The 12,594-nt window shown below is 41.0% G+C and overlaps 1 protein-coding gene across 1 annotated transcript in view; it reads left to right on the forward strand.

Moving 5' to 3' along the window:
- The first annotated feature begins 121 nt into the window (after positions 1–121).
- The window catches only part of LOC121080689, a 34,942-nt gene continuing 22,469 nt past the window's right edge, over positions 122–12,594 (forward strand). The window contains exons 1-2 of the mRNA XM_040578831.1: positions 122–169; positions 1,590–2,029. Of these exons, the coding sequence (XP_040434765.1) occupies positions 122–169; positions 1,590–2,029 (488 nt within the window). The remainder of the gene's footprint in view (positions 170–1,589; positions 2,030–12,594) is intronic.

Consider the following 12,594-nt stretch of genomic DNA (forward strand, 5'->3'; position numbering starts at 1 on the left):
GACGTGTGATGGCTTGCAGAGGTAGCTGGATGCCAAGGACTTAAACTTAATTGAAATACATCTTTAAAAACCAGCAACTACATGCAAAATATTCTTAAATAAAAGCTGCGAAAGTTTTATGATGCCGATCATTTTGATGGACCCGATTCTGCAAGCAAAGGAAATTCTGGCAAGTTAAATAGAACATGATCAGCCTCTAAGGATGTCTAAACTGATAATGAATTTTGTGCAAAATGATCTTTATTTAGATGTGTTTGTAGAGCACAATTAAATTCTATCCACAAAGCTGATCTAACAACAGGATTACAATATGCTGTTATTACCCAAATGTAGCAGTCACGCCCCAGGCCTCTGGGTGCTATTGGGCATGCTGCTGAGGTTCAGTTCTCAGAGTCATTCCTTCTTCGTTTCTGTACAATGCAGAACATTACTGCTGAAAGAACAGTCTTTTCAGAGGCTGCAGGTAAAGGAAATGAAAAGAAATTTAAATTAGATTTAGATTAACTAAATTGCCATCAATGAGAACTAATTCTGTTTCATTAAACTGCTTGAGACATGAAAGAAGGGATTATCTTTCTTGTGCAGTTTTCTTGATTGATAGAACATGCTTACTGTGATAAATGACTTAGTCCCAAAATAGGATTAGAATCAAAGTTTGCATTTTATTAAGCAAATAGAGGCAAGCAAACAGCGCTGGGTGTGCCGGGAGTCTCCGCTCCACCAAGATGCGCACCGTACAAGATTTATTTTTGGTTTATATTTCCTAAACTAATACATATTCATAGCTATTTCTAAGAAAGGGTTGGTTTATGTAAATGGATCCTTGGAGTAGGTGTGTACTTCATGGTGCATGCTCTTTCTATCTCCGAGGGTCTTCTTAACTCCTATCTGGTGGTCGGTGGATGAAGTCAGCAGTCTTCCTCGGCTCACCCTTAGGATGACCCTAGATTTTACGCATGCGCCCTGTAAACTTCTCTTACTTAACACTGTGCGGTTAGCAGCCAAGCCAGTTTTAGCCAGCATATCAGGGTGTGTAACCAGATGTCCTTTGTAAGATACAGGAACTAGCTATGTAGCCAGATGTTCTTTGCAAGATACAGGAACTATATACATTGATCACTCTGTTTTTCTTAAGCATGTGGTTATACAAGGGTATGTAAGGTAGAAGATTACATTTCATCATGCGGTCCTAGCATTGTTCTATATTGGCACAAATCAAATGAACACATTTCACACTTACTGAACCAAATCATATTTTGGGTTTCACAGACTGCCATTATTTCTGCCTTTCAGTGAACACAACTGCAGTAGTTTAATTGAAATGGTCTAGAAGACCATGTTTGCCACAGTGATTCTCTTGCTTTGGAAACCTTTTGAGATCATAGTGCTGTAGCTCTCTTTCATTGTTGTATTTGAAACATGAATTCTTTGAAATGCTATGAATACATGTATTGATATGTAGCTAGATGTAGCAACGCATGTATTTTCCACCTCAGAGATGGAGGTTACCAGAGGCACAAGCAATGCACTAAGCAGGACCGTGGCGTTAAATCCTTCCTCCCTCAGTCACTTGGTCCAACTTTCTCCAGTTACCTCACGCCTTACTGACTGGAACGGCGGGCTACAGGGGCTGTGGTAGCCAGCCCGTATCCCCAGCCTCCCCACCTTCTCGAGAGAGGCCTCTTACCGGCAGGAGGCCGCTACTCGGCGGAGCGGCGGCGGCGGCTGGGTCGCCTCATGGCGGACTGCACTTCCCGGCGTGCCCCGCGGCGGAGCCCGCCCTCAGCCCCTGCCGGCGCTGCACGCCTACGCCCTGCGGCGCGTTGGCGACGTGGCAAGTGGATGGGGGTCGTCGGCAGTGTCCCCGCGGCGCGCGGCTGGGAGTGGGTAGCCGGTGGAGGGGCGCGGGCCCGCTGAGGGGAACGGGCTGGGCGGCCCCGTGGCGGGAGCTCTCCCGGTTTGGCGGGTTGAGACGCCCGTACTGGTCGCTTCCTGCCGAACGGCATTGTGGCGCGGTGCCGCTGGCGAGGTAAGCGGGGGCCGCAGCGGTACCTGTGGGGATCGGTCGGTGGGTGAGTGAACGGGCGTACCTCAGTGGCTCTGCCCCGGCTCCCCTCAGCGCCGGCTCGGGTAGCTGCTCTGCTGGGGCCTTGGCCCCGCTATGTCCCCGCCCGGGCTGGGGGCTGCGCGTCCGTCCCCCCTCCCCCTCCCCCCCCCGTCCCGCCCCGCTACCCGCTGTTAAGGCTTTGGGGTCCCTCCAGGGCCCTGAGCGGTGCCCGCCGCCCCTTCACAGGCGGTCAGAACCCGAACGAGAGAGGGTCGTACCTCTCTTCCTTGTTCTGTACTCGACTGTAAAATGGCTTATTTTCCCTTCTGCTTTGGTGAACCAGAGGGTTTTTTATGGTGCTGGGTGGTTGCTGCAGTGTAACGGGTATGCTCAGGCTCATGCTGCCTCCGGGTTACTCTTGCTGGTTTGTTTTCATACTTCTGAAGGGTGGTGTTTATGGAGAGTGGAAAATGCTTTACTTAAAAAGAGTATTTTTATCTTAATTGACATCAGGTGTTGTCTTGTGTGCTTTTGTGCCAAAGACTATTTATTATTTTTTTAATATTTTGTGCTGAGTATAGCTGGTTCATCAAGCTGTAATCTCATTTCTTTCCTTGTGTGTATCATTATCGCATGCTGGGCTGCAGTTGTAATCGTTTGAGGTATTTGTAGAAGTAAGCAGATTGCTCATATTTCCTGCATTGAGTACTTTCTGAGTGCAGAGCAGTGGAACAAAGCTCCCGGGTGGTTGGGTCCAGTTTCCTAATGCAGGCCACTGGGTTGGGCAATCCCCCATATTGTCAATTCTCAAGTAAAAACTGTTGAAGTTGCTCTAGTTGGGGTGACTTTAAAAGTGTTGGTGCTCTTAAGATGGCCGGGAGCTCAAGAAGGCTGCCTCCTGTCCTCCCCTTGGGCTGTTTCTTCGGCTGCAGCTGCATCATCAGAAGCCCGTGGACAGCCCAGGGAGCGATGGACCCTACTCAGCACTCTCACCTGGCTGAAGCAACCATCAGCTCCTCCTCTTCCAGTCCTATGCTGATGTTTTACTAGCACAGCTTCTAGCGCTTAGTATTTTGTGATAAATTCGATATAAAAGTATTTATAGCAAATTAATGCTAGTCTTTAGATGGTTCTGCTGCTTCCACTGATTTTTACCAGATGAGTAGGAAGATCACAGGGTGTTTTTAACATGCTGATGACTAACAGAAGATACTAAAAGTAAATTCTGTTTGGTTGCTGATGAACTGTTGTCAAAGTAGATGCCTAAAGATGATAACGGTATTTCTTCAAAGTGTATTCTCTAGACACAGGGGTCCTCAAACTTTTTAACCAGGGGGCCGGCGCGCGGATGAAGTGGCAGACAGTCATCTGTGGCTGCTTGGTTTCCCCCCCAAACCCTCGATGGGGGGGTCTGTAAATACCGGGGGCTGGATTGAGGACCCTGGGGGGCTGTATCCGGCTCGCTGGCTGTAGTTTGAGGACCCCTGCTCTAGAGTGGAAAGCCTGTTGCTCCTTGGAGGAATTGCACACTTTGGCAAGTATAATTTCATTTGCAGTAGACCCTGGAGGTAGGTGATATAAATCATGATTTGCAGTATAATTTAAAACTAAGGATATATACAAACCAGATTTGGCCTTCTGTACAACATGCATTTTTTATGTTGTAGATAGATTTCTAGCAGTAGGAAACATTTAAAGTAGAGACAAATGGCTCTGTCGTAAAAATATGCATAATACCCAGTTGTGGGAAGAGTACAGATGCCAGAATAATTGTATAACTATTGAAATATAGTGAAATATACCAGTATTAAAAAAAACGCAGACCTTTTAATGAGCATCTAAGTATCTCTTTGAAGCTTAAAAGGTAGTTGAATTTTTTTTTTGAAACATCGCTTTGGACATTAGGCAAGTTTTATTTATGTCTGAGAGTGAAATGGGGAGTCTTCAAAACAAGATTATCATTCACTACAAGCATAGATTTGCTTATTGGTGTCCAGTGCTGTAATGTAACATTTTCATATTTTTGAGAACTGTGTATCAGATGTTTTTCTTCTGGGGCAAAAGGTTGGAACAGTTAGAAGGAATGGTGTTTTTACATCAGGCTTTTTTTTGATCTCTTATAACTTTACAGAAGGACAGTTTGAGCAAGCCCTGCCTCCCCTGCCATGAGTCAGTAGTTCCAGTTCAGGACAAGGCTGTGAAGGTGACTAGTCATTCATCTGAAATAAAATATTTTGAGATAAGCAAGCAGGTATCTACTTTGGGATCAAAATTTGTAGTAGACTTTATTGCCGCAACAGTAACTTGTTGGTTAGTGATTATATGTTATTATAAAGAATGAAAGAAAATGTGTGCTAGGTTCCTGTGATGGCACTGAGAAAATACACAAGCTGTACATCTTGGTCTTACTTACAGAATTTAGTTTTTTATTTTTCTGTCACCTCCCTTTCAGAACACTTTATTAAAAATCAGCAAACTATGGCATTGCCGTTGGGTGAACTGGCAAAGACAAAGGTGATTTATAGCATCTCTTGTTGAGCAGTTTGGTCAATGACCACAATGTCTGGGCTTGCTCACATTTGATTTCTTCTGCTTGAAATACGCTACCTAAGAAGGTCTTGAAAAGCTCCTTTTTCAGCTGTGAGCAGGACAAGTGTCCTGTAGGTGGGATGTGAAGTAAGCAGATTGTGCTCTTCAGAATTAGGCTTTTATTGATGATTGGCTCCCACGTAAAATGCATGTGGAAAAGGAACTGGAACAGAAAACATAGTATATCATCAGTAGTTTTTTCAGCTGCTGTTTGCCTTCCCTATGAGAGGCCTTCTTTGCCTGCAGTAAATCTATCAAGATTAATCACTTCTGCTATGTGCAAGACTCTAGGCTTCAGTGGAACCTCTGAGGACTGTACTAATGTCACTGCAGTGCTGCTTTGTTCAGGCTCTTGCTGTAGAAGAGGAAGGCACTAGAACAAGTTACCGACTAGGAGGACCCAAAAAGATGCTGTGTGTGTTCATCTAGCCAAGTAAACAGTGGACAAGTCAGAAAATTGATGTTGAGAGCTATCTAAAGACCTTAAGATGGGGTTTTCTTTATTTTTCTTGTATTTGAGCATTTTGTGGACCACTTCATAATTGTGTATTTCTTATTGTTGTCAAAGTACATCTGTCCTTAAGGTATTGAGCTTTAAGGAAACATACTGTGGTACCTGGTAAATGGTTAGTGTGCTGTGCTGGTGCAGAAATGTATTAAAGGGTTGTAGATATGGCAGATACTTTCATGCCCCCAGACAGTAGCCATCAAATTGGTAGAGTCTGAAAAATAGTGGGTAGAGGAGAAATAGAGAATTTGACCAATATCTAGAAAGCTATGAAGGGTAGCGTTTGCCCCCAGGTTGCAAAGGTTCTCTAAAAGCTTGTCTGTTTTATTTTTTTGCAAAAACACCTTGACTTTCTCCTACTTTGCACAAACATTTTTTTTCTTGTGGTGTGTGTTTTTGTCTGGTTGGTTTTTTTTTTTTTTTAAATTTTGGTGCTTGTATGTGGCTGAGCACTTTTATTGTGGAAGAGAGGTGTGAGTAAAGGGGATTCGAGGAAGGAGTGCTCACCATATATGCAGTAGGAAAGGGGAGGAAAATTGCAAATGGGGACAGTGAAAAGTGAAATGAGCAGAACAGTCTTTCCTGCATAATTCATTAACTTAAAAACAGTAGGAAACATTTTTAATTTGTAGTCATGAAGACTGCATTTATTCCGTTCTGAAATCTCCCTAGCCGCTTGGTTATATGCGGCTGGTGTAGAAGAGAAGGTGGATTCTTAATAGTGGTTTTATTGCATTTGATGGTTGCCAGGCATTTAGTTATAACTGAAATATTTTGACTGATTAACATGCTTTAGAAACAAAGGTTATTTTGGTGCTTTTCTCTGATGAAAAATGACAAAAATTCCTAAATTATGAAGATTGTAAAGATGTTTTTTTTTTCTTAAGGATCCCTTTTACAAGCATGAATTCTTATTGCCGTATATTTCTGCATCATTAGGTTTGTTTAGTAAAATTTCACCAATTTAATTGGTAAAACCAGTTCTGATGCTTTTGTACCTCATTTTGGAGTGTGTGTGAAGTCTAATGAACGATCTCTTGGTATGAGTGAAATATCTGTATAACTGCTTTTTATCTTTGAAGAAAGATCAAATCACATTTCTTGGTTTGGGGTTTTCGTTTGGTTTTTTAGCCTCACTAACAGCATCAAAACAATTCCTGGAGTAGTGCAATAGAGTAAACAATATGCCAGGAAAACTGGAAAGCCATCTTTACAAAGGGAGCTTTGTCACTTTGCTTTTCAGATATGTAAGTGCATGCTTTGGAGAGCTAACTGATTTGAATTGTAAGGTCTACTTACTGTTTGTTGGCTTCTTTTTTGGAAGTGGGCAGAAAGCAACTGGAGATTATGTAGGTAAGAGAAACTGTAGTTTCGCTGCTGAAATAAAATCTCTTTGGTTTTACAGTATCGGTGCTCATTTCTACAGTTTAAGGTCTGTTAGTCCTTTTCTAGTTCCCTTGGGTACGTGTGGTACCCAATTCACTTCCCTCTTGGAAAATTGTTCTGTACGATTCTGTGACATTGTTTCTTTAGGCATATGTTTTTATTTTCTTGTATGTCCTGCTGCGTGGTTGTTTACTGGTGGACAAAAATAACATCTCTTATGTCATGAATATTTTGCAGTCTTTGGGACGTGATGAAACGTGGTACAGGCTTAGCCAAGCCGAGGTACAGAAAGGGTGAGGATTAAAGCAGTACATGCAAGCACTTGCTCAGATCAGCTGGGACTTACTTGATCTGTTGTCTTTGGTTTGACTGCCTCCCTTTCAGTGTGCCTAGACACGTTTTGAGATATTTTGTGTCTTGCATGGAAAACAGGAATATTTTAGTAGGAATAAAATCTTGAATTTGGGAATAAGCTAGGACAGAGCATTGAGACAGTGACAGAAACAGGCTAGTGAGCTGCACAAGCTGATTTGCTGGGAGCAGAAAGTTGAGGATCTTAAAGATTGTAAAAGAAGCAGGGCTTCTGGTTCACTGTAGCTTTCCCTGCTCTAGTAAAGCAGGATGAAACACATTAAACAACTATTTTCCACGAGCAAACTTGAGGGCTGTGCAGCTGCTTTAGACCAATAACTGGTGTGGTTTAGACCACTAACTCTGGTCCTGCATGTGAATATACATCTACAAGATGTAACTTAGGGTGGTTGGTTTTTTTTAAGACTGTTCTTTATCTATGGGTGCGATACCAGTTAAGTTGTGTAGGTATGTTCTGTATGATACTTAATCCACAAAGCATTTGATCCTTAGGTATGACTGTTATTATAATATGAATGAGTAGACAGAATTTAAATATATTGTATGGACAGTAAAATTCAACTACTGGAGCTGTATAATACCTACTGTTAATATGTCTTCTGTCGTGTAAAGAATTATATATGTAGTGCAGTAGTCTCGTAACTGTGTGGGAAGTTTTATGTTAGGACTTTGTGGGACATTTTAATGTCTCATGGGTGAAAAATGGTCTGAAACCTACAGTTCATGGATGCAAATAGGAATCAACCAAAAACCTCAGTGTAGCAGCTTTGCTAATAGTTGAATAAGCAGCATTACATCTCATGTTCTCATCTTTACAGTGATATTGGCTGCTTTGCTTGAAAGGAAAACAATGTCCATTTGCTTTAGTTCATAAAGCAGCAAACTATAAAGGTAACCGAAGTGCTGTTATATATGGAAATGAAATTTTGTTAGGTTTTCAAATGTATAATAATATTGCTGCTCTATTTATTTTCATATGGTTGTGTTAAAGACCTGACCTAGAGACCAGATCTCAGATGGCATGGGAAAATCATCTGCATGACCGTCTCAGATTCTTACGCTGTACAGTACTCATTTAAAAAACCCAAACTACTATATATAATTATAATATTCAGGTCATCTGCAGATTCAGCCAGACAGTCATGGCAAGGATAGTTTTGGAAGGGGAGCTGGCTATACTGGGTGGATTAGCAAAATGTCAGCACTGGCAATTAAGTTGTGAGACCAGTAGGAGATTTAATATTTAATGGAACTATATACTTGTCTAAAATTATTTAAATAGAAGGCTTAGAGAGCATGACAAGTTTTTTGACAAGTTCAACAGTACATATACTGTACCTCTAGTTATGAGCTCGGACACAGCATGTATGTATTGCTGAATTGATTTTAACTTGAAGAGGGAAAATTATGTTCTTGTAAACATTGTTAATAATTAATATTAAAATCTTATAGAAGGGACAGTAAACTTGGGATTTATCTGCCCCTGTCTATTTGAGATTGGAATGAGTCCTAATGTGCAAAACAAACTCCCTTGTGTTTGCTGTGAAGCATCTGCTTCTGGATCGTGATGCCAAGTTCTGGGACTGAACAGATGTTGGGTTTAATAGAGCATGACACTTGTAGACCAGGCTATGACTCTTTGGGGGTGTTCCCAGTTTATTTAGAAGGAGAGGGTGGTTGTTGGTAGAGGTAATAATACTGTGTATTAAACTACATAACTTGGTAATAAATTGTGTCTGTATTTTTTTTTTTTAGCAAATAATTAATTGATTACTTTTCAAGAGAAGATGTAACTTTTTTTTAATGAACCATGCATTTACTTAGTGTATTTAAAAAAAAATAAAATACGATTTCGCTGGCAATTTACTGCTGGGATTAGGACTGACTTTTTCTGGAGTGAAGGGGCATTTCCTATTATGTGGTGTTTCTTGTGGCTATCCCACTTCAGCATATGAGGAAGCAGAATCTGTTTAGCCTTGCCTTCTGAAGTGACTTTGGGATCCCCTGGAGCAGCTTTTCTGTGCAGCGGGGGCTGTAATGAAAGTCAAGTTTAGGGAAAATAATGGATAAGTCAGGATTAGATATTTTTTTTTAAATACTGTGGCAATTGTTCCAAATACTGACCAACCTGTTATGTTGTCTAAAGACTTGAACCTCTACAGCTTTAACCAGCGTAGAGTGTTAGAGGCATGGCAGTAATGCCTCTTAATCAAAAGCAAAGGCAGTTGTTTCTAAAAGAAACACATCTACTATTTAATAGCATGTTTGAAAATGATTGAAGGTGGTGACTGGAATTTAACTTAGTATTATTTAATAGCATTTGTCTTGGAAATGTGTTGGAGATCATGGGTGACATGTAACCATTAAGTTAAAGCATTGGGGTTAATCTGTTACTGTTGTTAAAATGCCAGGAAACTAAATTATTATTTTAAATTTTTTTAAATTCTTTTTTAGATGTTTGACCTGTGGGATATTCATGAACTCTGAATGAAAGACTAGTTTCCTCTGTCACCTGATGGCTGGAGTTCCTTAGAAATGTCTTATTTAAAGCTGGGCTTGTGGTTCAGGTTGTAGGAGCTCAAGGTGCTCAGGCTGCATCATGAAGTCACTGCAGAGCAGCAAGTTTTGAGGTAACTCTTTTCATCGGGAACTTAGGTTAGTTTTATTATACCTGTTGTATGTTGTTTCTAAGTATGGTCATCTACAATAGGTATCAGTAGAACACGCTGAGATTTTTCACTTTAGAAGAGTATAGTGAATATAATGTTCTTAGGAGAGGGGAAAAAACCTGGGATATAACAGAGAGAGAAAAATCTGCATGTTTATTTGATTGCTGTAAGATTTAGCTCACAAATGATAAAGTCTGCAAAGTCCACATAGTTACTAACTAGCTCTACAAGTATTTAGGGCTCAAGCTAACAATTGGATCCTTTTGACAGATCCCAATGGCTTGATGTTTATTTCATTTAGAGGAAAAAAAGAAATCTGCTAGTGCCTTATTTTTCCTGTCACTTTGAGGAAGTGCTGTGGAATTAAAAATGTTCTCTGCAGTTTGGAAGGAGCCAGCTATGCGGTGAGATTCGGGGAGAGCTCCCAAGGGATTCTAGCTAGCAACTCTCCCTGTTGCTCGAGAGTACGGCTTTGGCCACAGAAGTGGGCACGTTCTTGGGCAATGTGAATTTGATGCTGACTCTGAAAATAGACAATAAATATTTTGCTGAAACTTGCTTTTAAAGCACTGTTTATTTTGGAGGATTTGTTTTAAATGGGGGAAATGGGTTCAGTGAGGGGCTTTGGGAGCGGCTGCAAGCTGTGAGAATAGTGACTTGTCTTAGGAGAACAGGATAAAGATTTAAGGCAGAGTCAGCACGCTGGTGTGGGAACTAGAATTGTAGGTTAAGGTGGAAGAATTTGCCAGCAGGGCTCCAGCTACCTCTTGTTTCTCTTCTCCCTTGGGTGTTTGTGGAGCAAGTGAGCTGCTCCTTACGTGAGCTGGAAAGCACAAGCAGAGGATGGGAACTAGAGGCAGACGTGGACTTGAGCAGTCTGTACTCTGAGAAACAAAGGTTTAAATGTATGACTGTTAAGTCATTTAAAGGTGCAGGGAAGCTGTTATCGATTTGTTAATAAGTTAAGATTGATTGATTATATTAGATTGATTGATTTTATAAAATCATTTAATAGAATTAAAATATAGAAGAATAAGAAAAATTTTTATAGGAAACTTACAGCTATACAGTAAAAGTAGTTATGAGATCTTTTGTACGTCTTGTACCAAGGCTAGAAGAAGGGCCTGGAACTATTGTGAAAACTTAGGTAATAACTTTAGGGTTGAAAGGTTCCTTTGTACTTAACCAGTCTTCTGTATGCAGAGGTGTATTGAAATGTCAGAATATGAGATTAATGGGAACTGGGGAGAGTCGACTGGAACAGCTTGTAGGTGCCTGCCAAGAAACCGTGAACTTTAGTAAAAGGTAATTCCGGCAGGGGGAGATCGCGACCACCGACTCATATACCACCTACCCAAATCGTACCCCAGACCCATTTCTAGACCTTTCTAAGCTCTACTGCGCAGAATCGGATATAGGAGGAGAGTATGTAAATGATTTATGGGAAATGTTATGATTATGTATGAAAAATTAATGAATATGTATGAATAAGTTCTATATATGGTGTCTGATTTTGGGACCTGGCGTGCGTTGATCGCGAGGGGACTCGCTCACGCACCCGGCCGTCAATAAAGAAGTGTCTGCTTATCTACATCACATTGGTGTCGATAAGTTCTTCATTCCAAGATTTCGGTAACAAAGCCAAAATATGAGTCCTGGGCCAACAGCATTGCTGTTGGCTTCTGCGGTAGTTGGACACGTGCAGACCAAGGACTGCAGGGCTGAGATGTCCATGTACAAACTGAACCTTTTTTCTTATACTTCTAATTGATGATCCAGTATTCTTGTACATTATGCAAATTGGTTTCTCTTCTGCTTTATTCTATAACTTTAGTATTTGTTGGCTTTATTTCAAAGGTAGCATACACTGAGTTGTGAGCTTTTTCCTTTGAGACAGCAAAATTTGTGTTCAAGTTAGATGCATTCATTCGGTTCTGTAAGTGATATGGAGAAATAGTGTGAAATGGGGACAATGGACATCGATTGTGATTGTATAGGTCTGCTCAAGGAATGTGGGTATGGTGACTGGTTTTTTTACTTTGTTTTTCTCCGGCCACCTTAGCCACCCAAGGTCGGAAACGCGGATAGAGCTCCTTACTCATTTTGCACTCAAACGCTGTGGGGGATATTTCAGTTTTTATGCCAATAAAATACACTCTGTAGTAGTTCTACTAATGTAAATCTGTGTGTTTTGCCATGACAGTGACTTGTTATGGGATGTGCAGATGAATCTCTGCATTGACAACAAAGTACAAGGAATAAGGTTGGTCAGGTGCCTCCTACCATAGTCAAGGGCAAGTCTGGGTTGGCCTCTGTGTTTGCCACCAAGAAGAATCTTGAGCTCTGCTGTTGGCTGCAACCCAGTAGGCATTGAGCGGTGGGAACATATGCCATGCCAGACCTTGATGTGAGGAATGGCCCCCTCTGTTATAAGAGGGTATCCAGGAAGGAAGAACATAAGATGGCCCATTGAGGGACTGATTTGGAAATTGGAAACTGCCTGGCCGACCATGAGGCCAGACAAGTAACAGAGGAGGTAGGAAAGGAGGAAATATCCTTAATACCAGACGATAAAATCCAAACTGTAAGTACAGGTCAGGAGCCAAACTATTCTAAAGAAAACTTAAAGGTAATTCAGGACATGAATGATAAAATAAAATTAAGTAAGTGGACTTATTTAAGGGATGGTCGTATAGTGGTACCATCCAATTTAATATGGATCACAGCCCTATTATTAATAAGACGCATTGGGGAGCTGATACTTTATATAAAAGTCTAAATCAGAAATTGATAGGGCGAAACTTGTACACTGTAATAAAACAGGTGACTCAGCAATGTGAAATGTGTTTACGCAATAATCCCAATACAGCAAATAAAATAAAACTAGGGAACATTAGTAGAGGAAATTATCCAGGACAACAGTGGCAAGCTGATTTTCCGAACTCCCAAGAAAAGAGGGGTACCAATATTTATTAGTTATGTCTGATATGTTTTCAGGTTGGCCAAAAACCTTTCCTTGTCGA

Source organism: Falco naumanni, chromosome W (genome assembly GCF_017639655.2).
Source record: "Falco naumanni isolate bFalNau1 chromosome W, bFalNau1.pat, whole genome shotgun sequence".
NCBI classification, from domain to species: Eukaryota; Metazoa; Chordata; class Aves; order Falconiformes; family Falconidae; genus Falco; species Falco naumanni.